The sequence below is a fragment of the Oncorhynchus gorbuscha genome, linkage group LG23, assembly GCF_021184085.1.
Source record: "Oncorhynchus gorbuscha isolate QuinsamMale2020 ecotype Even-year linkage group LG23, OgorEven_v1.0, whole genome shotgun sequence".
Lineage (NCBI taxonomy): Eukaryota > Metazoa > Chordata > Actinopteri > Salmoniformes > Salmonidae > Oncorhynchus > Oncorhynchus gorbuscha.
The window spans coordinates 32,166,636-32,183,057 of NC_060195.1; the positions used below are offsets into that span (position 1 = coordinate 32,166,636).

Genomic DNA, 16,422 nt, shown 5'->3' on the forward strand with positions numbered 1-16,422 from the left:
GGAAAGACAAAATATGTAAGTGCCTTGAACGGGGATATGGTAGTAGGAGCCGGGCGCACCGGTTTAAGTGTGTCAAGAATTGCAACGCTGTTGGGTTTCTCACACTCAACAGTTTCCGGTGTGTGTCAAGTATGGTCCACCACCCAAAGGAAATCCAGCTGACTTCGGCACACAACTGTGGGAAGCATTGGAGTCAACATTGGCCAGCTGTTCTGAGGGCAAAAGGGGGTGCAACTCAATATTAGCACGGTGTTCTTAATGTTTTGTACACTCAGTGCATATCCATTGTTTTTGTCGAAATTGCTCGATTTGTTGGGAATCATTGATGGACATCAATACATATCAGAATCATTTTGATATCTTAACCGCTGTGAAATACATTTTCCATAACAAAAAATATTGTATTTTCAGCAGTTTGAAGCTGGTGCACAAAAATGTAAGTAAAAGATGCAACAACCAAACTTAAGCACAGGAAGCATAGACATACTGCACATACCGCTTCTTGCTTCAATGAGAATAGCAGATCTATTTCTATGTGAATTTGGTCAGGTCACCCAAAACATTACATATTGATGTATAAAAACATGAGATACTAACTCTTGAGATTCCTTGTGTCTCCACTGAACTAGGTAAATACGCTTTTCATTTTAACACTCCACACTTGGAATCACTTTCATATATGTATATTTTATTTTATGTCCCCTATTGAAAATGACAACCTGGTCCCTGATTAAACAAAAGTGAATAATAATCTGGTGCCCGACTGTACAGTCCATGACCTACCCGACCGCCCATTGGATGATGCATGCAGGGGAACGTGTCCTATATTGTCACAATCGTCGTAGTGAGGAGACCAAAGCGCAGCGTGGTGTGAATACATACTTTTAATGAATGACAAAAAAACACAAAGTACACTAAACAAACAAACAAAATAACAAAACGAATGTGACCACTATCGAAACTGAGTGCTAACATGCAACATCAATACAACACAGGCTACCTAAATATGGTTCCCAATCAGAGACAACGACAAACACCTGCCACTGATTGAGAACCATATCAGGCCAAAACACGTAGAAATAGACAAACTAGACATACAACATAGAATGCCCACTCATATCACACCCTGACCAAACAAAACATAGAAACAAACAACGCCAATCATGGTCAGAGTGTGACGGTACACCCACCCCCTAAGGTGCCGACTCCGGCCGGAAAAACCTAAACCTATAGGGGAGGGTCTGGGTGGGCATGTGGCCGCAGTGATGGCTCTGGAGCGGGACGTGGACCCCACTCCACCATAGTCATTGCCCTCTTCAAGGGCCTCTTTAGAGAGACGACCCTCGCCTCCGACCTTGGGCCTAAGACCCTAATTAAAGGCCCCACTGGACTGAGGAGCGCCTCTGGACTGAGGGGCAGCTCCGGACTGAGGGGCAGCTCCAAACTGAGGGTCAGCTCCGGATTGAGGGGCAGCTCCGGACTGAGGGGCAGCTCTGGACTGAGGGGCAGGCTGGCTGGCTGACGGCTCTGGCAGCTCCTGGCTGGCTGACGGCTCTGGCAACTCCTGGCTGGGTGACGGCTCTGGCAACTCCTGGCTGGCTGACGGCAATGGCAGGTCCTGGCTGACAGACGGCTCTGGCTGCACCTGGCGGCTCTGGCGGCTCAGGACAGCCGGGCGGCTCTGGCGGCTCAGGACAGACTGGCTGCTCTGGCGGCTCAGGACAGACGGGCGGCTCTGGCGGCTCAGGACAGACGGGCGGCTCTGGCGGCTCAGGACAGACGGGCGGCTCTGGCGGCTCAGGACAGACGGGCGGCTCTGGCGGCTCAGGACAGACGGGCGGCTCTGGCGGCTCAGGACAGACGGGCGGCTCTGGCGGCTCAGGACAGACGGGCGGCTCTGGCGGCTCAGGACAGACGGGCGGCTCTGGCGGCTCAGGACAGACGGGCTCTGGGCTCTGGCGGCTCAGGGCAGACGGGAGACTCTGGCGGCTCAGGACAGACGGGAGACTCTGGCGGCTCAGGACAGACGGGAGACTCTGGCGGCTCAGGACAGACGGGAGACTCTGGGGCTCAGGACAGGGGAGACTCTGGCGGCTCAGGACAGACGGGAGACTGGCGGCTCAGGACAGACGGGAGACTGGCGGCTCAGGACAGACGGGAGACTCTGGGCTCAGGACAGACGGGAGACTCTGGCGGCTCAGGACAGACGGGAGACTCTGGCGGCTCAGGACAGACGGGAGACTCTGGCGGCTCAGGACAGACGGGAGACTCTGGCGGCTCAGGACAGACGGGAGACTCTGGCGGCTCAGGACAGACGGGAGACTCTGGCGGCGCTGGGCAGGAGGAAGGCTCTGGCGGCGCTGGACAGGCGGGAGCACCTGTAGGGATGAGACGGAGAGACAGCCTGTTGCGGGGGGCTGCCAACGGTGGGACGAGTATGGAGAGCTGACACAGCACTTCCCTCATAACTCTCTCCTCCAATCTCCCCATTAACTAATTCACTGTCTCTGCTTCGCTCACCTCCAATACTGCCCTGACCGGCTGTGGTTCCATCCTTGGCTCCTTACGCTAAGCAGGGGGAGTTGGCTCAGGTCTGACTCCTGACTCTGCCACACTCCAAGACATTTTTGGGGCTGCCTCTCAGGCTTCCAGCCACGCTTCTGTGCTGCCTCCTCATACCAGCGCCTCTCTGCTTTCTCTGCCTCCAGCTCTGCTTTGGTGCAGCGCAAGAAAAATAACAAAAAATAGACAAACTAGACATACAACATAGAATGCCCACACCCTGACCAAACAAAACATAGAAACAAACAACGCAAATCATGGTCAGAGTGTGACATATATCTTATCCAGTTGTTATCCTATATTAAACAGGAAGACGGATATACAGGGACCCAGTAAGGGCTCTCTGTATGTTATTCGAAAGGACTTCCCCCACATTAAAGGCCATTTTACGCAAGCTTTTATTAAGCATAAGTATCAAACTGAATTCTGAAGATGACTTGTGTGACTATCTAATCTGATGCTCACAGTGAACGTTTCTTTGTGCCCTAATTCAGTCCTCGCGTGACCTGGACCGACGCTACTCATGGTGCACTAGCGTCTAGATTCTATACTGAACAAAAATATAAACGCAACATGCAACAATTTCAAAGATTTTACAGAGTTACAGTTCATATAATTTTAAAGTGGTCTTTTATTGTACCCACCACAAGGCGCACCTGTGTAATGATTGAGGTTTAATCAGCTTTTTGATATGCCACACCTGTCAAGTGGATGGAGACAACATTTTTCTCTTTTAAAGGTAATTGCCTGCAATTCTACACATTTTGCCATTACTTATGCAGTGTTCTTATGCAATCTGAATGACTCAAACATAACAAAATCAAGCCCCGTGTCATCAAATTTTCAGAATTTTGTATTCTCCCGACTGTCAACTTTTTATTTGGTGGTTGTTACTTGAACTTCTGACGATCTTATACATATAAAGCTCCATTATCTTTTCTAGTTTAACTTGTAAAAAAATATAGCATACCTAAAATGATTTTCATTATTATAATTTTTGTATCATATTTTTTGAAGTGGCGACGACGATTATGCAGTTGCGGCACTCTGCTGCTCAATTAATATAGGGGAAACTGACGGTAGGTAACATCTACCTGCATAGTAAATGTCTGTGTCAAATAAATGTAATACCCTGATTTAATTGACATTGAATACTGCTTCAAGTCACAGCTCCTCACCGCCAGTGAACGCAATCTCCACCTCATCTCTCTCTTTCTCTCGCTCCTCTGTCTCTGTCATCTTGCTGTTTCCCTTCTGTGTGTCTCCCTTTAAATGTCCTGCTTTCTCTTCAGGCTTGGCTCAGCACATCACGGCTGATGTGTGCTGGGGTGATACCTATGAGATGACACAGGATATTTACAGTGGTCTTTACCAAACCAAACTCTTCTTCACCCCAATTCACCACCCGGAACACAGGAAACTTGTGGTGAGCAGTTTTAAATTAACTATCGTATGCCACCAGGCCCCCCATTCCCCAATGCTCTTGACTCCAGGCTAATATGTGGTGTGTGTGTGTGTGTGTGTGTGTGTGTGTGTGTGTGTGTGTGTGTGTGTGTGTGTGTGTGTGTGTGTGTGTGTGTGTGTGTGTGTGACTTTTGCCAAAGGTCCAAATTAAATGGTTGGAGCCTGATTAGTTTCCATTCAGCACTCATCACTGATATTTAGAGGATTTTCAGGATGTGTTTTTGTCCCTCTGATCTTCAACTGAAGGACCCATGGTACACAACCACCAAGATCTTTGAGGTGCCAGATGTGACAGAGAAGGATGAGAGTATGTTTTCTCTCATGTTTAACAATGGCAAGACCAGGGACATCCTTAGAATATCTACCCTTCACTATATTGGACTCCAAGGTTCCGATGGTGTACCTTGAGATCAGGGATCTGGCACGCTATGAATCAGGCATATTTGAGCTGACAGCCCAGAATGGCAACCTTGCCCTGGTGGTGAAGCTGAGGAGTGGTGGTGAGTGAGAGTCTTGCTCTGTATCAACTTAGATTGGCAATGGACATTATTTCTTTGTGACCAATACTTCAGACAAATACACATAGTCTTTGATGGGGTATCCGATGTGGGTTGTAAACTTGTAATAAGGATGTAAACTTCTTGAAATGAACAAATTCTCTCTCTCCGTCTGTCTGTCTCTCACTCATTTCGTCTCACACCTATGCCTGTATGGGTTTATATGAGTGTTTTCTGCTTATTCTCTGCTGTGGTGGCTGTATGTTGTTGTTATGTGAAGAAGTGTTGCTATAAGAAGCAGGCAGCCAAACCTGACACCTCTGCTGCCACACCATGACAGGCCGTGGATCAACAGGCACCCCCTTTGGTTTACTATCATGACGTACATGCAAATACAAAGCCTCATCTCTATGGTTGTCTGTGGCAAGTTCTGAAAGGATTTTAAATGTATCTGAAGGATTGTTTTAATATTATGCATGTCTGTATGTGATTTACTGAACCCTAGTCAACCCAATCAAACTGCTGCTTTAAGTTACCTCAGTCAACCTGCTGCTTCAAGTAACCCCAGTCAACCTGCTGCTTCAAGTTACCTCAACCAACCCAGTCAACCTGCTGTTTCATGTTACCTCAACCAACCCAGTCAACCTGCTGCTTCAAGTTACCTCAACCAACCCAGTCAACCTGCTGCTTCATGTTACCTCAATCAACCCAGTCAACCTGCTGCTTCAAGTTACCCCAGTCAACCTGCTGCTTCAAGTTACCCCAGTCAACCTGCTGCTTCATGTTACCTCAACCAACCCAGTCAACCTGCTGCTTCAAGTTACCTCAACCATCCCAGTCAACCTGCTGCTTCAAGTTACCTCAACCAACCCAGTCAACCTGCTGATTCAAGTTACCTCAGTCAACCTGCTGCTTCAAGTTACCCCAGTCAACCTGCTGCTTCAAGTTACCTCAACCAACCCAGTCAACCTGCTGCTTCAAGTTACCTCAACCAACCCAGTCAACCTGCTGCTTCAAGTTACCTCAACCAACCCAGTCAACCTGCTGCTTTAAGTTACCTCAGTCAACCTGCTGCTTCAAGTTACCTCAACCAACCCAGTCAACCTGCTGCTTTAAGTTACCTCAGTCAACCTGCTGCTTCATGTTACCTCAACCAACTCAGTCAACCTGCTGCTTCATGTTACCTCAACCAACCCAGTCAACCTGCTGCTTCATGTTACCTCAACCAACCCAGTCAACCTGCTGCTTCAAGTTACCTCAACCAACCCAGTCAACCTGCTGCTTCAAGTTACCTCAACCAACCCAGTCAATCTGCTGCTTTAAGTTACCTCAGTCAACCTGCTGCTTCATGTTACCCCAGTCAACCTGCTGCTTCATGTTACCTCAACCAACTCAGTCAACCTGCTGCTTCATGTTACCTCAACCAACCCAGTCAACCTGCTGCTTCATGTTACCTCAACCAACCCAGTCAACCTGCTGCTTCATGTTACCTCAACCAACCCAGTCAACCTGCTGATTCATGTTACCTCAACCAACTCAGTCAACCTGCTGCTTCATGTTACCTCAACCAACCCAGTCAACCTGCTGCTTCAAGTTACCTCAACCAACCCAGTCAACCTGCTGCTTTAAGTTACCTCAGTCAACCTGCTGCTTCAAGTTACCCCAGTCAACCTGCTGCTTCATGTTACCTCAACCAACCTAGTCAACCTGCTGCTTCATGTTACCTCAACCAACCCAGTCAACCTGCTGCTCCAAGTAACTCCAACCAACCCAGTCAACCTGCTGCTCCAAGTAACTCCAACCAACCCAGTCAACCTGCTGCTCCAAGTAACTCCAACCAACCCAGTTAAGCTGCTGCTTCATGTTACCTCAACCAACCCAGTCAACCTACTACGCCCGTGTTTTTGAGTCCTCCTTTAGGTGTATCTTCTGCTCTATTTAATGTTGCTTACTTCATTGTGCAAAGAGTGTTTGGGATCTTGGAAGATACAAATGTATGTTGCACACACACACACACACACACACACACACACACACACACACACACACACACACACACACACACACACACACACACACACACACACACACACACACACACACACACACACTAACTCTCGTCTTCTCTGTGTCCTGGTTTCTGCTTCAGGGAGACGGCTCCATTCATCTCTCAGGGTTTAAAATCTCTCTCCTCTGACTTTGGGCCCCCAGTTTTAGCTGCCCACTTTCTTCGGGAATCCCCTATCAAGGACAGGATGAGTTAATACTCCCATTGGGTTAAAAAGTTATCAAAGATCCTCAGTGGTCTAGTGGTCAAAGAGCCTCAGTGGTCTAGGGCATTGCACTGCAGTGCTAGCTGTGCCACCAGAGACTCTGGGTTCACGCCCAGGTTCTGTCGCAGTCGACCAGGAGGTCCGTGGGGCAACACATAATTGGCCAAGCGTCGTCCGGGTTGGGGAAGGTTTAGGGATATCCTTGTCTCATCGCGCACCAGCGACTCCTGTGGCGGGCTGGGCGCAGTGCACGCTAACCAGGTCGCCAGGTGGACGGTGTTTCCTCCGATACATTGGTGCGGCTGTCTTCCCGGTTGGATGCTCGCTGTGTTAAAGAAGCTGTGCGGCTTGGTTGGGTTGTGTTTCGGAGGACGCATGGCTTTCGACCTTCGTCTCTCCCGAGCCCATATGGGAGTTGTTGGATACCATGAAATTGGGGAGAAATAAGGGGTAAAATTAAAATAATTTTAAAAAGTTAGCAAAGTAATGCCCTCAACCCTTGTTTCCCCCTGTTGTTTGAGTATTCTCTATAGTAGACTTGCCAGCTCTGATACCCAACAAGACGCACGCAGCAATCTTAATTTTAAACTCACTACATGGCATAGGATTGAACAGAAAAGGCAGTCTGAATTGGGTTTATCATATATGGTCACAGGGAAACATTTAGTGAAACCACTCTCCTTCAGATTTTATACATTTATCAACTTTCTCTTCGCGTTCTCTTCTCTCAACTAATGCTGGTGGTCATATATATGTTTTAGCAATTTATTATATCATTTGTATGCACACAAATAACACCAGTGCATAATTTATTATTTGACTTCTGTATATACTTCTGTGATTTGTTTTGTTTGGGTTTAGTCCAATTGTGGCATGATTCGACTATTTGTATACAGTTTCAATGCAGAACTTTTATTATGAAGGCGAACCGCTGATTCAACTCACCGGTAATATCGCTCACTTCACAGTCGTGACCAGAAGAAGGAGCCGAGCTAACGTATCGGAAACGTTATAATACCAGTGCAGTCAAAGCAGCCAACGGCTGTCGACCACGGAAAAGCGAAAATACCAATATCTATTAATACCCGTTTATCAACTATAAAAGTAATATTGTGAGTTGATGTAAAGCTAGCCAGGGTAGATCGCCTTATACTACAGCTAATTGCTATATGCTAGTTAGCATCACGTAGCTAGCCTTTGCTCTATCTTCGACAACCGGTCCCTACGCACTAGCAGAATGGCCTTAAAACGAATTCACAAGGTAAACTGATTGTTGTTTGAGTCTTTGCCGTAAACACAGCTAAATCAGTTAGTGATGTTATAGGTCATGTGGTAGAATGTATATATTTTTTTGTCGTTTTAGTTAGCTATGTAACGCGTCGTACAGTGAGCAGTTGCAAGTTCGCTATAACAAGCGTGCTTATTTGGTTGTTAGCCAGCTTGGCTTGCAGTAGCATGGCCTAGTAGCTTAGCTAGCTAAGTAGTTAAGCTAACGTTAGCTAGTTTAAAGTGAGTGAGCTAAATATTAGTTCAGAATCTAGCTAGCAGTAACGTTAGCTCAGAATCCGAATTATATCAATCGTCTCACGTTAGCTTAGTCGGTGTCATTGTTAGCTAGTAACGTTATCCCCTAAACTTTCTGGTGCTTGTTAACTAATTAACAAGTCATGGTGAAACCTGATGAGATTGAGGAAATGGTTGTTATTACATACCACTACCACCAACTCGTGGCAGGTTTCGGTTTGGTGTATCTTGCTGGAAATATAAACCTTGTCATTCAAGCTGGCCAAGTCTAGTGTCATCCTCGTCTTGGTATTTTCTGGTATCTATTCCGAAACTAGCATAAAAATATACATAGCTTCTGTGGTAATTATTACTAAAGTAAAATAGTGTAATTGCTGTGTCCCCAAACAAAGTAATACATTCAACACTTCTCCTAATATTGGTTTAGAGCGATGTCATGATTGCACTGACACTTGACTGTGACGCCCGAAGTCAAGATAAAAATGCAAGAGAAGGTAGTCCCTCATTAAGAAAACACCCTATTACAGTGCCTTGCAAAACTATTTAATCCATCTTGGCGTTTTTCCTATTTTGTTGTATTACACCCTGTAATTTAAATGGATTTCATGTAATGGACGTACAGAAAATAGTCCAAAATGGTGAAGTGAAAATAAAAAACGGAAAAGTGATGGGTGCATATCTATTTCCTATGAAGCCCCGAAATAAGATCTGGTGCAACCAATTACCTTTAGAAGTCACATAATTGGTTAAATAAACTCCACTTATGTGCAATCTAAGTGTCACATGATCTATCACCTGATCTCAGTATATATACACCTGTTCTGAAAGGCCCCAGAGTCTGCAACACCACTAAGCAAGGGGCACCACCAAGCAAGCAGCACCATGAAGACCAAGGAGCTTTCCAAACAGGTCAGGGACAAAGTTGTGAAGTACAGATCAGGGTTGGGTTATAAAAAAATATCCGAAAATTTGAACATCCCATAGCGCACCATTAAATCCATTATTAAAAAATGGATAGAATATGGAACCACAACAAACCTGCCAGAGCGGGCCTCCCACCAAAACTCACGGACCAGGCAAGGAGGGCATTAATCAGATAACCCTGAAGGAGCTCCACAGCGGAGATTGGAGTGTCTGTCCATAAGACCGCTTTAAACTGTATCACCCCACAGGGCTGGGCTTTACGGAAAGTGTCAAGAAAAAAATAAGCAAACGTATTGGTGTTCACCAAAAGGCATGTAGGAGACTCCCCAAACATATGGAAGAAGGTACTCTGGTCAGATGAGACTAAAATTGAGGTTTTTGGCCATCAAGGAAAACGCTATGTCTGGCGCAAACCCAACACCTCATCACCCGAGAACAACATCCCTACAGTGAAGCATGGTGGTGGCAGCATCATGCTGTGGGGATGTTTTTCATCGGCAGGGACTGGGTAACTGGTCACAATTGAAGGAATGGTGGATGGCGCTAAATACAGGGAAATTCTGGAGGGAAACCTGTTTGTCTTCAAGAGATTTGAGACTGGGATGGAGGTTCACCTTCCAGCAGGACAATGACCTTAAGCATACTGCTAAAGCAACACTTGAGTGGTTTAAGGGGAAACATTTAAATGTCTTGGAATGGCCTAGTCAAATCCCAGACCTCAATCCAATTGAGAATCTGTGGTATGACTTAAAGATTGCTGTACACCAGCAGAACCCATCTAACCTGAAGGCGCTGGAGCAGTTTTGCCTTGAAGAATAGGCAAAAATCACAGCGGCTAGATGTGCCAAGCTTATAGAGACATACCCCAAGAGACTTGCAGCTGTAATTGCTGCAAAATGTGTCTCTACAAAGTATTGACTTTGGGGGGGGTGATGAGTTATGCACACTCAAGTTGTCTGTTTTTTGTCTTATTTCTTGTTTGTTTCGCAAGAAAAAAACATTTAGCATTTTCTAAGTGGTAGGCATGTTGTGTAAATCAAATGACCCCCCCCCTCCAGAGATCAATTTTAATTCCAGGTTGTAAGGCAACAAAATAGGAAAAATACCAAATAGGAAAAATACCAAGCCACTGTAGCTACTCTGCTTTTAATGTTACAGGGCCATGGCATTAATCTGAAAGAATGCATATTTGATTGTAATTGGCAAACATTAACTAAAACATCATGGATGAAGTCTCCAACATTACATTGCTGTAGTAGCCTGTACCTTTGAAACATGAGCAAATTGGGCGTCAGTGTTGATTTTACATTATGCCTAGCTTACAAACATTCAGTTTGAATATGTGTGAACAAATGTAGGGCTATGCTTCCAGATAGCTTTATATTCACATTGAGTGGGACAGGCCCTGTGCCTAAAAATAAGTTGTTAGTAACCCTGGATGTTGCTTCAAAGCCCTTTGAGGCCTACCTGAAAAATAAAGGGGAAACATTGGTTGTTAACTGTACAAATAAGGTATAGCCTAATAACCAACCTATTAGAATGGGATGTTCCTGTTGTAAACTTACTGACACAATTGAACTGAATTGAACCCAACATAGTTTATTAAACCAGCAACAAAATGTAGGCCTAAACATGCAGGACGATGCATGTAAACTCTGGTTTACTATAGGGCTGGGCGATATGGGCAAAATATTATATCACGGTATTTAAAGAAAAGAAAAAGACAGTATTTCGTTTTTTAATAGTAAAAGTTATACATTTGCTTAATGAGTAGTGCATGACCCTAGGGTGGCAACATAACAAAAAAAAAATTGATTTCAATAGGTCTTTCTCCATTCTGATTGTTTTATACTGTTCAACTTCAACACCAAAAAAGTCATAATTTTCATCAATTTCTGCATTTGAGATCATTTCTACACTGCACGTAGGGCTGCACGATATGGGCAAGTAATCTGGGCCTTATTTTTTTCTTATGTTTCAATTTGACTTGTGATTTAGAGAAAAACACTTGGGTTAACTGTTGGAATTATCTTTTTGTCTGTAAAAAGAATTATGCTACGAATTGTGGTGGTAGCAATTTCTGGGACAATTGTTGCTAGAATAACCATGTTGATGTAAATGTACAGTTATGCTATGTTGTGTGGTCCTCCCACTGCGACTTGAAAAGCATGCACAGGGTGGTGAAAGTGGACAGTGATGAGCATGAGGCTCCTTTCCAATAAATATCGAGGGTCTTAATTTTACCCCAAGCATGTGTAAACCTGGGATGTAAAACAGCTCTTTGCTGTTTTTGTTGTCTCTAGTCATGGTTTTGAAATCTCACAATATCAACTTCGCTGTGTGTTCAAGGTTTTTTATAGTCTACGGTTTGAGTCCTGTGCATACACAGTCATTTGAGCTATCTGATTGGTCATCGGTAGGCCTATGGGTGCACTTGATTTGCTCGCTGGGCTTGCCGTGTAGGTGGAGATCTACCTTTTTAGACCCAAGAAATGGTTCAAATGGGAACACTTTTACCTTCCCGGTGCTATGGCTCCTGAATCAAGTGCATTTACCAGCAGCAGCGCAAAACAAATTGGAACTCGAGGCTTTATCGTTGTTGTTTTTTACAGAAATGTTTTATCGGCTGGGAATGTTTTTGAGATCAACCAGTCGATCACAATCCACGCTCATCGCTACGGTTTACTGAGAATGGTGCGGCAAACAAAACATCCAGTCAGCGGTAGTCCTGTGGGCGTAAACAGCTTTGATGAGAGGTCGAAAGAGAATGGCAAGAATCGTGCAAGCTAACAGGCGGGCCACAAGCAGACATGCTAACCTCTAACCATCACAATAACAGGAGGTTTGCGTTTTTGGGGGTTTGATATTTGTGCGTCTAACTTTCTCACGGATCATTATTCACGATTCATTCAGGACTATCTCTAATCATGGTAGTGTTTTGGAAACATTTTATTCTTATTTACAATGACAGGGACTGCCTCATGACACAATACATTATTTACCATTAATTTATATTGGGCACAAAATAATCTGAAACACGGTAAATGCATCCCCCAAAAATTGCAGTCACAAGCTTGATGTAGTCATTGCGTGCTATGAATTTGGGACCAAATGCTAAACTTTTGACTACTTTAACACACAATTGAATTTGTCCCAATACTTTTGGTCCCCTAAAATGGAGGCACTATGTACAAAAAGTGCTGTAATTCTTCTTAGTGGTTCACCCGATTTTATAGATGGAGAATTACCTCATGTTTACGACAAATAAATGCTGATTAGATTTGTATGCTAGTGACAAGATGATCGATGCTTAGCTGCCAATTAACAAGTAAAAAAGATCTTGCTCTTATCCATGTCATAACCTACCCTGTCCTGTATCGACTTTTGGAGCAAACTGTTGTCTTGAGAACGTGCGTGAACCAGATTGGCCAAGTTTGCCATTTATTGCCACAGTTTGTGACAATACTATCGGTGGTGTAAAATGCAATGGATACACAAACAAGTTATTTAGTTGTTTTTTTCAGTACACAAAAACTTAAGCACAAAAGTGTTTTTATGTGCCCTGTCACACACTGCCTTTTAATCCGCAACAAAGTCAGTCTGATGGAAACAACTCTGGTGGGAAATGTGCATATAAAAAAAAAAGCTTATTATTTAATTTTAGCACAAATCTGTTTCAGATTTTATGGAAACCTAGCTACTGTCAGCAATGCTGCTGTCATCTTTCCCTCCAGTGTAGCCAATCAGGCCAATCCACATTCTGACTTGGGTGTTTGAGACATTGCCACAAGTTGTCAGGGATAGACCCAACTTTTCACAATGGTAGAGGCCTATCACTACACTCTAGTTTAATTATTTTCCTGGACTCTCATACGCATCATTCAAGTCTATGCAGACCTATGTTTATTACTGAGATATAGCAGGTCTGTATTTACATAATAGTACAATTTTGACCTTTTCTAACCCGTTAGTTGACCATGGGGGAGGAAGCCTAGGCCCATGTCAACACAGGCTGTTACAGGTTGAGTGACGGCTGTGTGTGTCTGTACTTTAGCTCAGCTTCGCACTGACACCAACTTTGCCTGACGGCAACACAGCCCACAGCTTCCTGCCTGCTCACGGCGTGCACCTATTTTACTGATCTATTCGATGACTAACATTCTCACCCTCATGTCACTCGGACCCACATGCAATATAGACAGTATCACTATTGGCCCAAGAAGTTCTTACCTGATCTGTTGTCCTGAAGCACTTGCTCTGATGGGGCTCTGCAAGATACCATATGCTCAATCACTGCAATACAAGAAACTGTTTAGTCACTGCCCACTTTCATTATGGCCAAGACTAATCATTGAGCTACAGTCGTTATAAAATGGATTCCTCTTTTCATCAGTCTCTAATTAAACTTTAAAAGTACTTCTTGTGCAGTGCACATTGCAACGCCAGCAATGTAAATGCAAAGCAAATGCTCTTCCAAGTACGGCTGTGAGGTCTGCAGTAGCAATGATGAGTTAACAGTGTTGGTACATGGAAGGGGAACAGTGGGCTGATGGTGTCCTGGTTTGGTTTCTCTGTTTCAGGAGCTGAACGACCTGGGCAGGGACCCTCCTGCACAGTGTTCCGCTGGCCCGGTTGGAGACGACAGTAAGGCCAAACTGAGCACTTGTATTAAACCTAACATTATAATCATTCTTAATTTATTACAATTGTTTAGCGCTTTTCATTATACAGAATAATCTCAAAGTGCGTAAATGAATGATCAACAGCAAGGCATCTGAAACATTCCTCAACTGTCTCCCTTTCTGTTTGGCAGTGTTTCATTGGCAAGCTACAATTATGGGGCCTGTGAGTATCATTATAAAGTGTTTCTCCATTTGATGAATTTGAAGTTGCTTTGGCTGCTCAGTGTGACTGTTGAGATGTAATTCTGTTTTCTTTTCAGAATGACAGCCCATACCAAGGTGGTGTTTTTTTCCTGACTATTCACTTCCCCACAGACTATCCCTTCAAACCACCTAAGGTAATTATTCCGCTCTTGTTCCTCTGTTCTTTTACAATTGAAGTTGTCTTGATGCATGTGGAAGATTGAGGAATGAGGTTTCCGTGGATCAATGTGTTTGATTGCTCCTCCAACCTTTTCTTTGCAGCTTGCGTTCACCACAAGAATTTATCACCCAAATATTAACAGTAACGGCAGCATCTGCCTGGATATTTTGAGATCTCAGTGGTCTCCAGCATTAACTATCTCTAAAGGTAGGGTGTCGTTTTTCCATTCTTTGTGCCCTTTGTGTTACTCATTTTTACCTCGACTTCATTTCGATTCACATGCCTAAGATCCACTCCTAATCCTTCTTTTTAATCTCCCTTTCAGTACTTTTGTCCATTTGTTCACTCTTATGTGACCCCAACCCTGACGACCCGTTAGTGCCAGAGATCGCCCGTATCTACAAAACAGATACGGAAAAGTTAGTATATTGTACTCTAATCATTTTGTGAAAAATATTATGCAACTTTTTGATCCAAAGGCTTGAACAAGATCGGTGCAAAGTGAGTTATGCCCTATAATATTAGATCTAGATACTTATAATATAGGACTTTTCCTTCTGCATCAGGTATAATAGACTAGCGAGAGAATGGACAGAAAAGTACGCTATGCTTTAGGGTAAGACTGCCCTGCATCGTCGAGGGAGAGGACATTGTTGTGGGTTCTGACATTTATACTGTTGACAGCACTTCAACTAACTCAATGAGGCTGACATATTTTGCCACTAAGTAAATTTGCCTTGGTGGATGGTGGCTTTGCTCTGACCTGTATTCCCACTGTCTGATTGTCTGTCTTGGACTGTTTGACAGTATTGAATGCCATTTTGGTGGGACTATGGGAGGAGAGTATTCTGTGTGTGAACATTATGCATCTCAGGTTTATCTTGGGTATTTGCTGTGTTGTAAGGCATGGCGTTGTTCTTGAAGCTCCACCCCTCGTCTATTGTGGATTGATTTATGTTCTGTTACTTTTCCACAGGTACAACAGAATAGCCCGGGAATGGACTCAGAAGTACGCCATGTGATAATCGGTCATGGTCGTATCAACTTGCATTATAGCTGGGAAAAAACTATAAATTACTGTTTTTTTTTTTTGCCCATTCGACCGCAACCCCTTACCATCAGCAAATAACAGTAAATTATTCTTTGTTTTGCCCCCTAAATGTATTCACATCCTCTTAACATGGACAAATGTCTCCAATACCCATTTTTTCCCCCTTTACAAAATATGCCAATTGCTCTGAACTCTCAGTGAAGCATGTCTGTATAAAGCCAACCACAGCCACTTTGTGAAGAGCTCTTGATTGCTCTGAATTCACGCAGGAGGTGCCAACTAAAAATAAAGATTCTCAATGCCACCATTTCTGTATTGAGAGAATCAACATGGTTCAATCACACTTTTCCAATAGCATTAGAGAACTGATGTCTGTGAATATCATACACTTAATCTTAAAGTTAAGATTCACCTATTTTGAATGTTCTAAATGATTCCCGGGTTATTCCATGTGTATCTGAGCTACCGTTCCATCAGGCAGAAATACAGCCGGTGCAAAACTTGTCATACCGGCCTGATTGAACGGCAATAGCTCAGATACACATGGAATGACGCAGGAATCGATAGATCAGAGATGCACAAAAACTTTAACATTCAGAATGGGTGAATCTTAACTGTTTTGAATGGAGAATTGCTGAAGTAAATAAGAAATATTTTATGCATGTTAATAAGATAATTGGTTTGTGCTGCTGAGAATGGATTGAGAGCAAATGTGTTCACTTTGATATTTTGTTACTTTTTGTTCTTAGAATGTGGAGCCATTAGTTAATCATCATCCATAACACTGTTCTCTTTTGCACTGAATACGTTATTCAAAGTTCTCAATGGCTGATCGATCAACTAATAGCTCTGCTATTTAATGGCTACTTTTTTTTCTCAATAAAGTTGAACAAATAACTTTTGTAGCAGGACTACTTTTAAATATATGGAGATGCATTGGGGCTGTTGATCACATTACAAGTAGCAAACGATATGCCTCTGGGAATGCTGAGAAGCCCTCAACTGTGGGGTTATTTATAGGCCCCCCATGACTGACTAGAGCAGCTATGGACCTTACGATGTAGTAGCCATGTATTTTCCT

At 43.9% G+C, this 16,422-nt stretch overlaps 1 protein-coding gene across 2 annotated transcripts; it reads left to right on the forward strand.

The window, feature by feature from the left end:
* Nucleotides 1–7,720: 7,720 nt before the first annotated feature.
* On the forward strand, nt 7,721–16,246 carry LOC124011516 (ubiquitin-conjugating enzyme E2 D2-like). Of its 2 annotated transcripts, XM_046324959.1 has the most exons (8): nt 7,735–8,057; nt 13,825–13,888; nt 14,058–14,089; nt 14,187–14,264; nt 14,392–14,497; nt 14,616–14,709; nt 14,857–14,906; nt 15,267–16,246. In XM_046324959.1, the coding sequence occupies exons 1-7, from the start codon at nt 8,034–8,036 to the stop codon at nt 14,903–14,905; spliced, it is 447 nt and encodes a 148-aa protein (XP_046180915.1). In that variant the 5' UTR covers nt 7,735–8,033; the 3' UTR covers nt 14,906; nt 15,267–16,246. The 2 variants fall into 2 exon arrangements, with proteins under 2 accessions (XP_046180916.1, XP_046180915.1); XM_046324960.1 differs by lacking the exon at nt 14,857–14,906 and having other exon boundaries at nt 7,721–8,057.
* The last annotated feature ends 176 nt before the right edge of the window (nt 16,247–16,422 follow it).

Excerpts from the sequence above, each read along its gene's own strand:
- LOC124011516 (XM_046324959.1), top strand. The coding sequence starts at position 8,034 with ATGGCCTTAAAACGAATTCACAAG. Across the intron at positions 8,058-13,824 it reads CCTTAAAACGAATTCACAAG|GAGCTGAACGACCTGGGCAG; the intron begins GTAAACTGATTG and ends TCTCTGTTTCAG. Across the intron at positions 14,090-14,186 it reads AAGCTACAATTATGGGGCCT|AATGACAGCCCATACCAAGG; the intron begins GTGAGTATCATT and ends TTTTCTTTTCAG.